Source organism: Manacus vitellinus, unplaced genomic scaffold (assembly GCF_001715985.3).
Source record: "Manacus vitellinus isolate BGI_N305 unplaced genomic scaffold, ASM171598v3 scaffold_25_pilon, whole genome shotgun sequence".
Taxonomy (NCBI): domain Eukaryota; kingdom Metazoa; phylum Chordata; class Aves; order Passeriformes; family Pipridae; genus Manacus; species Manacus vitellinus.
This window is the reverse complement of record NW_021939882.1, coordinates 545,570-557,967: the sequence shown is the minus strand read 5'-3', so window position 1 is coordinate 557,967 and position 12,398 is coordinate 545,570. Positions and strand designations below refer to the sequence as shown.

The following is a 12,398-nucleotide window of genomic DNA, read 5'->3' as shown; positions in this document are numbered from 1 at the left end:
AAAACAGCCACACACACATAAAAAATAGGCAGCATGCAGTAGCAAAACATCAACAGGAGTTTCAGATATTTCTAACACAGTAAACCACAGTCTGAGAATCAAAGGGAAGTGGCAGTCCAGAGTGTATTTGGTGGATCAGCAAAACCAACATAAGCAGGAGTGGAAAAAAAAAGAGTTACCCCTTATTACTTGGCTATCACATACGAAACACTGGCAACAGGCCACCTGGAAGATAAATGAGAAGACAGGAGATAATCACAGGGTTCACTTCTTTTTGAGATCCTGAATAAGCCTGTTACATAGTGGCTAACATGAAGTGACAGTCAGGCTAAATTTAAGTGACCTTCTGTAATGTTACAGAAAATAACTGACATGCCTAACAGAAGCCCTTTACAACATCATTATGTCTGTATTTATCTAGTTTTAGGGGTTCTGATTTTCTTTAGTGAGGGAATATATTTTGCTTGTACTCATCTGAGCTGCAAGTACAGTCTCTAAAGAGAGCCACTTCCAAGGAAGCAGAGTTAAGATTAAAGTCAGTCTGAGCAGAAATGAAGGAGCTGCTCACTCTTTTAAAAATAATAAAGAACCTCCAAAAAAAAAAAAAATCTTACGGGATGCCAGTCCTGGTTACGTGGTTATTTTTATATCATACCCTAGATCAAAGTCAACTAAGACTCTTATTTTTCAAAGGAACATCACACTCTAAGTCATCTTTGAAAACTTTGCTCTAAACATTAAGAACACTCAAACTCTGTTTCACCTGTTTTATTTATTAAGAAACAGCTCATGCTTACTAGTCCCTGTGAATATTTCTTCTTTGGACTTCATCTGAAGGCTGAGAAATGTTAGGGAAGCTCAAGAAAGGGAAAAACTACCTCTTTGCCACCATAGAGAGAAAAACTATCTCCCTAGTGTTATGAACTAGCTAAAAGTAACCTCCCAAAAGGATCTGAACACAAGTAAAGGTGATTTATACAAAGACAAGCTTATGTGATCTTCCACTGGAAAAAAACAAGACTGGCTACTACTAGAGGTTTTAAATGTTAAATCTTCTGAATAATCATAAGCAAAGATGGAGAACAAGATGACTTTCCTTTGAAAAGTCACCTTAGCTTGGACACATAACTGCAAGCAAAGGATTTCAGGTTTTAGAGATCAAGCAGAGCAGAACTTTCATAGCAACCTAATCTTGTAAAAATCGTTGTTCAAGAGGGCAAAAGCAAAGCAGCTCTGCATGGAGGAGGAACAGCTGACAGCGCATCCAGATCTGGTAAAGCCCAAAAACATCACGAGACTTTGACTAACAAAGAAAAAATGCCAATATAATCAGATTTTTTGGAATGGGAGAGTACACAAACAAGAAAGAATATTTCATGCATCCAGAAAGTTCTTGCAGGAGACAGACTGATTTACTGTTATTCTGTGAATAAGATTCTGTGAATCTTTTATTTTTATGATCAAATAACTCTCCAGCAGGAAGACAGTTCATCTATAGGCATCCTAAATAAAGACACTAGTTCAAATATTTGTTTGAAATTTAACCCCTTTGCTGGTCACTATTTCAGTAAACAGTGCAGTTTCTGTGTATTTAAAAAAGTATTCTGAAATGCCTTTGGGAAGTTTCACTTCAGCAGTTGCCTTGTGATCTGCAACCACACAGAACAGGACAAGGTCTGTCTTTGAAAGCTACATCAGGGGAACATGTCAGGTCACTCCCTGCTACATCAGCTACACGTGACAGACACATGAGAAATACACATTAGTGTTGAGGGATAAGGCTTTGAAGAGAAATTAGTTATCTCCCTGCAGAAGCAATGCTCAGCTTAGCAGGGAAGGATGCCAGAATTCACTGTCTTGAAAGACAGTTTTTAGAAGTTGCTTTCTGCTACTTCTGCTAATCGCAAAGAGAAAAGTATTAAAGCTGAAAAATTAATAAGAAGTCACAACTGGAAGACAGTCAACTTATTTGGTGACATTAAGAGTGACTTTCTGCACCAGACTGGGCAGCACTACACAGTCAAGCCCTCGCTGCCTTCAACCTCCTTCCCTTCCTTTGCTTTCTACTTCTGGCCAAGGGAAGAACCATAATATCCACAGGAGTGACATGAATTTGCTTAAAACAGGGTTTCCATTTTAAACTCTCAGGTTTTCTGAATGTACTCATGAGGGACACCACTCACAATAGCTGGCAGCCTGCATTTCCAAGAAAATGACAGGCAGACTGCATAAAACCTTTTTATTCTTGTGAGCTACAGATGATAGGCCATTAATGGTCATCAGCCTTAGAAAGATAACTTACCAAAGCAGGAGGGTATGAAGAAGCAACAAAGGAAACTCCATGAGAGGGATAGTGGAGATTTTAGTTGTAATAAAATCAACAACTTTTATAATGAAGCAAGTTTCTTCCTTGGATATTGGCAAGACCAGAGCACCACTTATACTCCACTGTAACTGTGGTTAAAAAGCCTTAATTATAGATATATGCTCTAGAGAGCTCTCTTATAACCTGGAGCTAAGATTAGAGAAAATGAAGGAACTGTAAAAGGGCAGAGAAGAGAGCTAATTATTTAGAAAGAAAAGCAAATTTAAGGACCAAGAAATGGTAGACCTCCCCTCTTTGAAGCTGCAATTTAAAGCTTTATCAAGTTTATGAACAATAAGGAGATATGTCAAGTGACCCATTTCTTGTATTTTAGGGGGTGCACAGGACTTTGGATGCAGATCTACCAGCAGATCTCAGACACAGCAGAAGTTACTCTTCTACCCAGGCATTTGAAAAGGAGGGCTGTCTGGCAACTCATTGTGCTATGTATTGATTTACTGATCTGTAGCTTTCTCCAATCGCTTGCCAGACCCTCTAAATCTAAGAAAAGAGGCACAGTCTGACAAGTCAGCCATAATTTGATATCCAGTACTACTTATATTCTTAACAAAGCTGCGTAGATAAACACTCCATTCCTTGTTACCTATCCATCATCTAGCCAGGGTAACACAAATGCAGGAAATACCACCATGAGTGTGGGTTACACTGATAGAAAAGATATCATTGCCCCTGACAGGTCAGGCTTCATGTCGAATAAAGCAGGACCAGTAGCACTTATTTGCTCCCTGCGTTGTAAGAAGTCATGACAACAGGCCAAATGGGAAGGTAAAACCACAGACTCAACACAGACTTAAACAAATAACAGAGAATATGGAAGTTTTTTCACTGCCAACAAGACAAAAGGCAGTCCGAAAGCAGAATATAAAAAAAATCAAAATTAGAAAGTGGGGGCTACTATCCCTGGATTTGGAAATTAGGCATCACACTGTTACATTCTTGAAAGTGACTCAGGCACCAGGACTTACTCAGGAATCTGTGAAACCTGATAAACAGATTCACACATAGGTTCACACTATCCCTTAACTGTTAAAAATCTCCACCAACAGCTATTGGTTTTGCACACGATCTGGGACCTGAAGGCAAGTCAGAATGTCTTTTTATAGCAGAGGAATCCCAGGTCAAGCTGTATCCAGAAGGAATATGTGAGTGGCCAAACTGCACTAGGACTGACTGAAATCATTCTGTCCAGACATGATAGCTCAGGTTAAGACAAAGTGCAAATGTAGGGTAGAAAGACTATTCCCGATTTGATTCCAGAACAGGAAGAGATAGATACAAAATTAATAGAAAGTAAATATTCAGCTTTAACCCAATCTACCTCAGTCTGACTAAAGTAAATGAATGGCTATTCAAATAATCATTAATATCTGCTTCCCACCGCAGTATATCCCATCAGAACAGCCAGCTTTTGATCCATTCAGCCATGAAAAAATTTCTTTCTAGTTTTCTAGAAAAGGTGATCCAGAAGAAAACGTACACACAGACTCAGGCCACTTGACCTGAGTGGACCTATTACTATTAAAAGATTTCATTTGCACAGAGTGACTGCAGCCACCTCTCTCCCAGTTTGTTCGAAGGATTGTGCATTATTCATGCTACTATTGAACAAAAGCATCGCTAACTCGGGTCACTCTGCAGAGTTAACAGGATGGAAACATGAAGCATGACGGACACTAGAGAAAGAGAGTGTCCTCTGATGGCAAATATCACAGCAGCTTTGTTTACAGGAGCATTTACACTGCACTGAAGTACCATGAAGCAGCACAGCACACTCCAGTTGAGGTGCACTCCATAAAAGCCTACCAGCGACAGCTCCACTAAAATCCACAGGATAACAAGCCTGCAGGTTGAAACACCTGCCTTCATAGGGAATCAAAACAAATTCCTGCAGTATATTTTTTTTTCCTAGTGATATTTCAAGCACACAGTGGAATCCCTCCTACCAACTCCTAATGCACCCCCACCAGCTCTGTACTTCCCAGACAGAGGCTGAAGGCTGCCTGCCTGTGTCACCTGGTACAGGAAAAGGTTGCACAGAAACAGAAATAGGAGCAGAGAGCAGCCTGCTTTAACACCTGGATACAATTTCCTCAGTGTTTGAGTTAGACAGGATCTGTTTTTACCCAGTGTAAGTGAGGTTACAGTTGGCTCCACAAAGGAGCAAATACAGGGCGACAGGAAGGTAAACTGCAGTTCTTCATCTTTTTGTAGTGATGTCTGTAACTGTACTCAAACAGGGAGGAGAAGATGACACTACATAACTAAAAGTCTGGTTGATAGCATTTTTCTGCCTAATTTCACCAACACTCATCAGGGTGGTTATAAACTTCCTGTTAGTTTTGCAGTCCTCTTAGTCAAATACATGGCAGTTATCTGGCAGGAAATTTACAACTCTAGTTGCTCTTAAATCTTGCTGTCTCTCACAATTTGATTCATATTCATACAGGAAAAACACACAGCTCTGGAGATCACCACATGATTTTCACTAGCGACCTAAAGTGTAGTTCAGGTATCAGGAGCCAAAAAGTTTTGCTGCAGAAACCTTCCTTCTATGAAGAGAGGTCACCATTGTAGTGATTAAGAATTGCATGTAGAGCATGTTTGAATGGTGAAACAGAACCACTCTTCCAAAAACAGGACCTGCTCCATAATAAGGAATACCAAGTATAATAAACCTTTTATTTTCACACAGCATAGGAGACATACAATAGAGCCCATTTGTTCATTCAGGCCTGTGCTGCCATTACAGAAGATTACCACACTGAGACCTTGAGTGAAGGCCACTGAAAGCTCGTTTCCTAATAAACACTTTTTCCAAATTTTACTTTGCACTTTGCAGCTGTGAGATGGTTTAGACACTTCACATTCACTTCAGCTCACTTGGCCAATCAAGAGTACAGGCCATACTTCTCTAGCTCAGGACACCCTGCTTGTTTCACGAGTGCACTGAAGTGATCAACTGAAGACTAGCCCATGCTGGGAATCAGTCACTCTTAAATTAAAACAGGCTTGTTCAGCTCTAGCACTTGCACTTCAGTCCTTAGATGCCAATTGTTTTCCACCATACTTAGAAAAGAAGCTTTTCAAAGTTTTCCTTTACACGAGCTCATGAGTGACTGGCAAACACAACTGCCAACGTGGCAATCTCCAAGAGGTCTGTGAGGAGCCAGGCCCCAGACAGGAGCAGCAGGAAGGTCTAGGACATGACCAGTCTAATTGACAAAGGAATCTGCCTATGACGTACAGGGAGCTGGTTGTTCTATTTACCTCTGGCTGGCAGAGAACAGAAAGGTTTTCCTCTCACTTTTCCCTTCTCCTCCCTCCACAGCCTTGGCAGCACAGAATCTGTTGTTTAACAGACATCCTCTTCCTTATCAGCTTTTGCCAACAACAACATAACAGCTGACAAACCTTGACAACTTCACAGCTGCCCCCAGGGTCAGAACAGCAAAGCCCATCATCTTCCTCTGCTGAGGAGGCCACAAGCAGCAGCATCACTCCCCACTCAGCTCATCACTAGGACTACATTTTCATCAATAGTGGCTGGAAACTTTAAGCTCAATTGCACTAAAACCAAAGTTTATGACCCCAAACTCCAAAAGCAGCATTCTCACAAACCCTTTTTCAATCACAGGTTTGCAGTTGGTTTCTCATTCCCAAGGAAGCAGCAGGCAGGAGCACCCCACTTCACTCCAGCCTGCTGGCAGCAGAGGGCACCACACAATCACCGATGTGATTTATACACTTCCATCATGCTCCTGAGTTAATTTATAGAGCACAAATTACTGCTACAACAAGCTACAGGGCGACTCCATAAAGCATTCATCATATCAGATAAAAACGCTCTGCCACGAAAGGCAGCTAATTTGCTACAGCACTTTCAGCCAGCAATTCAAAGAAAAATGTTCAAGCTTAGTATCTCTCTGAGTTCAAATGCCACATTCCCAGAAAAGCAGGTATCACACAGAGTGAGGATCTCCAGCCTGACCACAGAGGTGCAGAGCAGTATCTCTGCACAGCATCAGAAGTCATGTAGATACTTGCATTAGCCCAAACATCAACCACCATCCCACAACCCAACTCGTCTGTTGTTTCCATACTGCAACACTACACACACACATCAATTAAACATTTTGGCCGAGGATGCTCAGCAGTCTCTGAGGCAGACAGCAGAGATCCAAGAGACAAAAGGAATAGCTGCATCTCTTTTGCTGCTTCTTCCTACCCCCACACCTACAGATCATATGTTTTTACTTATTGAATACTTGTTAAAAAAAGAAAAAGATGAAACGACAAAAAAGTCAATCTGCATTCCATGAGCACACTGATACACTCATAGTGGTGAGCAAACAGTGCAGTCATGAAGTCTAAGGAGCTTCTAAGCTGTCAGCAAAACACTTCAGTACCGTGTTACCACCATTCACATCTAAAGCCAAACCTGTTACAAGCACCATGAAAAAAGGACTTTCCAGATCATCTCATTTGCTCAGTGACTGTACATAGCGACAGAGGCCACTTCTGAGCCCACAGCTGTACTGAGGATTCACTCAATGCATCAGCTTTTCTAAAGAGATCTGCAGGACGACCAAGACCTTTGTGCCTTAAGGCCATCCCTTCTCTGTAGAGCAAAAAGGGCCCCACAGAGCTGCAAAAGAACAAACCCAAAGGTAGAAGGAAAGAGCACAGACCTCACTCTCCTTATTAAAGCAATACACTATTTTCAACCACCATAATGTTTCCCCTGAACATGTAAATACAGAAGCAATTAGCTGCCTAGGCACTTCCACAGAAACCATTTAGAATAATCTTCCCTAGAATATATTTACATGGTTTCTGATTGCTTAATTTTTTGACACGTTTGTCACAGGCACTAGAAATATTAAATAAAGCAAAATCATCTATAGTGATATATTACTATTCTGAAGGTAGCATGCAGCACAGAGAGACAACAAAAACTCCTAGCTGGTTTCAAACTTCAGAATTTTAGCATCACAACTCACTATTCTAGGAATTGCTTTATAGCTTTAAATCAGCTGTTTCTTAAAACCTTTTCCCCCCTTTGCTGTTACTCTGAAAGATAAAACCACTGACTGAAACAGCAGACACCATTTAAAGAGAAAGAATGAGCCTGGACAGAGATTTCATTGAGAAGCTCAGTTCTGCAGTACATAGGAAATGTCCTCAATTCAAAGATTAGGCTTCACAAAAAGGCAAATTAAAGCCAGAAACAGAAGAAAATCTTTTCTGACTGCTATGAATATAATTTTTTATTATTATTGCCTCCTCTCATCTGGAGTTTTTTTTATTAAGAAGTCAGTTCTTCTGAATGGCTACAGGAACAGGCAAACAAACAGCATATTCATTTACAAGCTGGAAGTTGATTAGTAAGTGCAAAACCCATGAATGCTTGTCAGGACCAAAAAAGAGAGGCTGGAATCATTGAATGTGAGGATGCCCAAAAAACTCTCTGCAGTCAGCTGGCAGATACCTCTATGACAACAGTAAAACAAACCCACACAACTAAACAAAAAAACAAAATCACATTTAGTTTGTTTTTATTCTGCTTCATTTGAAATTATTTTTACCAAGACAGCCCATTGTCCTTTAGGGTATGTTTTCCCTTGCTCAATGTAACTAGAGATATCATTTCAGGGCCAAATCCTTCAGAAAAACAGGCACACGAAACAAGTATATCTTCACTTGCAGACCCCCTGGAGCTCATAACTCCACGTTAATTAGACTGGAAGATGAAGCTTTCAGCCTAAAACCCAGTAACTCTGATTTACACAAGTGCAGAGAGGTTTTATTGCAAATTTTCCTGCTGTACGGACATTTCCCGCCCAGCTCAACACACCATCGAAACAAAAGCAGATCTCAATTCACTGACAGCTGCCACACTTTAAAGAGACATAGAAAAATGGAGTCGACATTGTGTACAACATGGGCAGCACAGGATGTCTAAATACTGAGAACACTGCACAGACACGGGAGTCAGCAGGGTGGTACTGCCTGGCTTACAGCTACCCATAGCCCACAGCACAAGGACAATTTTGGAAGACCAAAAATACTAAAAGTCAGCTTGTCACTTTGAAGCCTCCTAAGAATAATTACCAACTTGCTCCTCATTACCTCTGGAGGACACATGATTTTACAAAGGTCTTTCATTTTGCCAGAACATCACGCCACATGAAGCCATGGGAGCAGGACCACAGGGCTTGATTTTTACCAGTCAGGCAAAATAGATTCCCTGCATCCCATGGAAATACAAGCATAAAGCAGTAACATCAGGAACACCAGGCATTAAATGACCACTGTGTATGTCAAAGGGACTTCTGTGCAGGATTCGCTACAGGTTTATGTTTTATGGCAGGCAACAGCTGAACCCTTTCCCCACCAGCATGGGACATTATAAAGCTATAAGCATGGTTACATCCAGACTTGCACTAAATGCTTGAATTTGAAAAAGCATTCCTCGTGGGGAAAAAAGAGCTCAGTCCCATTTTGACTATAGCTCTTAGAGAGCATTCTCTCCCCCATAGCAGAAATTGTCACAGCAGGTTTCTCCACCTTTACGGTGCAGTTATAGCAGCAAGTCTCCAAGGAGGGAAAGATTTAGACAACTAAGAGTTTTAAGTGGTTTTGAACAAGCAAAGCCTTGGAGAGTGACAGCTGAACTGATAGTTACCCACTGACAATTCAAGCTTTTAAGTCCCAATCATTCTTAATGATACAAAGCCAAACCCAGAAGGGGACAAAGCAATTACAGAGCCAAAAGTAACTGCAGCTAAATGGAGCTTCCAAACGTCTAATTTGGGTGATCCAGCCTCCCTGACTCACACACTGTGCAGAAGGGTTTGGCTGTGAAATTTACTACTACACCAGTGGGACAAGAAAAGAATGCAGTCGTATGTTACAACATCCTCAGGCCACGTACACAGCAGGCATCCTCTGCCTCTAAGGAAGAGTTATCCGCTTCTCTTTTCCCAAAGGAGAATCACTCTACGGACATAATCTTCAAGCTCCACCAGGTACTTTCTGCCAGCCCCCGCCCTAAGCTCTGCTGTAACAGGTAACAGGTGATGTTTGCTCCCCACACCTTTCCAAGGCAGGTGAAGAGACGTGGCAGCCAGGCACACCCTTGGAAGGTGGAATTGCTGTCCTTTCCTATGCAAGGATGGGAGAAGCTCCCCTTTCTTACTCCTTGGCGCGAGAAGCAAAGACCTTGCGTTACCGAGCTCCCTTACCGAGCTCAGCCAAAAAAAAAAAAAAAAAAAAAAAAAAAAAGGCAAGCAGAGCCTCCCGTCCCCGCAAGAAAGTACTTGCGCTCCCCGTCTAACCCAAGCACAGGATAGAGAAAACAGCTCAGGATACACAAAACAGCTCCTTCCTTGGGAACACAGCAACCCACCACCGCTCCCCTCCCTCGCCCCCTCCTCTTTGGGGGCTGCCGTCGCTCCTCACCCCCCATCCCTGCAGAGATGACACGGAGGGACGCGCCCAGCCCCGCGCACCCCCCGAGCGATGGAGCCCCCCCGGCACCCCGACCCAGCGGCTCCCCCCGACAGCCGGGGCCGCTCCAACCGCCCCATCGCCCGCCACTCACCGGCGCCTCGCCCGCCGCTGCCCCGCGGCGGCCGCCCCGTCCCCGCCGGCCGCGCCGCCCTCCAGCTGCCGCTCGCGGTACAGGGACCACAGCCCCACGTTGGGCAAGAACACCAGGGCGGCCAGAGCCAGCCCCACCGCCTGCAGGCAGCCGCTTCTGCTTCCGCCGCATCGGGGCGGCCGCCGGGAGCGGGGGCGAGGAGCGGGACGGGCTGGGGCTGGGGAGGAGGGAGCGGTGCCCGCCCCCGCCGCGCTTCCCGGAGCGCAACTTTCGCCCGCGCTCGCGGCGGCGCCGGGCGGCAACTCCGGCACTTCCGCTCCGCGCGCGGGGGCGGGGGCCTCGTGGGCACCGCCCCCTGCAGGCCCCGCCCACCGCCAGGCAGGCCCCGCCCTCGTCCCCCGCTAATGACCTGCTAATGACCTCCACTAATGACCCCCCGCTAATGACCCCCCGCTAATGACTGTCCCTTAATGGCTCCCTGAGGAAGTCGCTCCGAGGGGGCCGCGGCTCGGCGGGTGCCTGGGTGGGCGCCGCTGGAGTGCGATCCGAAGCCGCCGTCGGTGGGGGAGTCGCGGTGGGAAATTGGCTTAAAAGCCCTTAAAAAGGGGTTAAACGGGGCCCCGGGGCTTGCGGGAGAGTAGAGAAGCCCGAAGGACGCTCCCCAGAGGGGTGCCTGTGTTTCCTAAAGGGCTGTGAGTGCCCCCAGAGAGGTACGGGGGCTCCCCCAAGGGCTATGAGTGCCCCCCAAGGGGGTCCAGGTGCTCCCCAAAGGGCTGCAGCTCGCCCCACGGTCACACAGCAACTGGGGGACAAGGCTGTTGCCCCCAGAACTCCAAGGATGGAGATGCCGTTGGCCCATCCCTGGCAATACCGACAGGCGGGATCGCTCCAAATCAATCCCCATCCCATTAAAAAGGGATGCTCTTAATTCAGATATAAAGTCTTTTCTCCTATACCATAAACTAGATAATTTATAGGCACAGGATAGTGTTTTACTGGGGGGTGTTTTTGGTTTTCTGGGGGTTTGTTGCTTTTTGGTTGGTTTTTTTTTTCCTGGCAATGGCAGCACAGCTTTCCTGAAAACGGAGTGTGGATTCGTTCCTTAATGAAGAGCAGCAGCCCCGGTGCTCAGGAAGATGCTCTGCCAGCAGAACAGCCGCGGCTCGGCAGTGTCAATAGCAAAGCTGTGACAATCCGGTGCCCTACTGGGCACTGGTAAAATAAATATTAGTTCTCTTCCAATGCAAACCCCCGCAGGGAAGTATCTTATATCCTAGAGCAACAACAAAAAGTCTACGTAAACCATTACGCACCCCAGCATTTGCAGCTCTTGCCACCCTCACCCCACACCAGCAAGTGGATTTTAAACTTAAATAAACTTCCTTAACCCGCTAGATGGCATCTTCCAGCAGATTTCAGTGCCTGCTGAGAGAGCCAAATTATAAAGGAAAGCATTTAATTTAGAGAGCAGGTTACAGTTCCTAAGTCTAACTACATGTTAAGGCAGCTTGTACTTTCGTTTTAATTATCGATGAGAATTTGTGGCCAGCTGATTTCTTTACTAGAAATGTTAATGCATCCATTGTTTCTCTGTGGGTGGAGAAGATACCAATCCATGAAATCCCTTTGCTCCTGCCCTTAGAGCAAAGCATATTCCCTTTATCATCACTGAATCACCTCCGGCAGTGCAGAGACTTTGGCTGCTCTTGAATAATGCATAGCCACTAAAATTGTACAACAATAAAGCTACATATACGTTACCTGATACTGTGAGAATCCAGGCTGGAAAGCTACAATACCTCTGATTTAATACTGCAGTGTCAGTGTACTGCCATATGGACCCTTATAATAACATCCACATCCCCTTGCCTCTGCAAGAGCTCTTTGAAAAGTGGTTGTGAAATAGCAGGCGGTTTCGTAGGGATGCACACAGGCTTAGAGGCTGCCCTTGGCAGAACATCCTCATTTATATAAAGAAATGACAGCCACAAAGTTTGAGAGTTAATTAAAACAAAGCCACTAGCTGGCTTGACATATGTTTAAATTTAGGATTGTGAGCCTGCTTGCTAAATTAAATGTTTGCCTCATAAATTGACTTCAGCAGAGTTGCACCAGTTTTAACTGGGAACAGATTATGGCTGATGCTGCAGGTAGATCAGTATTTTGTATATGTGAGATCGTCCCAAACAATCAAACCCTGTGAAGAGCCTCTTAGGAACTGAATCTGGCTGCTCCTCAGTGATCACTCTGGAAATGGCTGTTCCAGGTCCTTCCTTTCTGCTTTAAGAGGGAATGAATCCTGTTGGGCTTACCAATTAAAATCATTTATACTCCATGCAGCTGCCTCAGTCCCAAATAAATAGATATTTCTTCTAGTAAAGGTAGAACATGTTTCCCTCTCCTCTTTTT

The 12,398-nt window shown here is 44.3% G+C and overlaps 1 protein-coding gene across 1 annotated transcript in view; it reads right to left on the bottom strand.

Annotated features, from left to right (window-relative positions):
• The window catches only part of GALNT10 (polypeptide N-acetylgalactosaminyltransferase 10), an 82,325-nt gene extending 72,165 nt beyond the window's left edge, over positions 1-10,160 (bottom strand). Inside the window, 3 exon segments of the mRNA XM_029960267.1 lie at positions 9,990-10,015; positions 10,018-10,135; positions 10,137-10,160. Coding sequence (XP_029816127.1) covers positions 9,990-10,015; positions 10,018-10,135; positions 10,137-10,160 — 168 coding nt within the window.
• Positions 10,161-12,398: the final 2,238 nt, after the last annotated feature.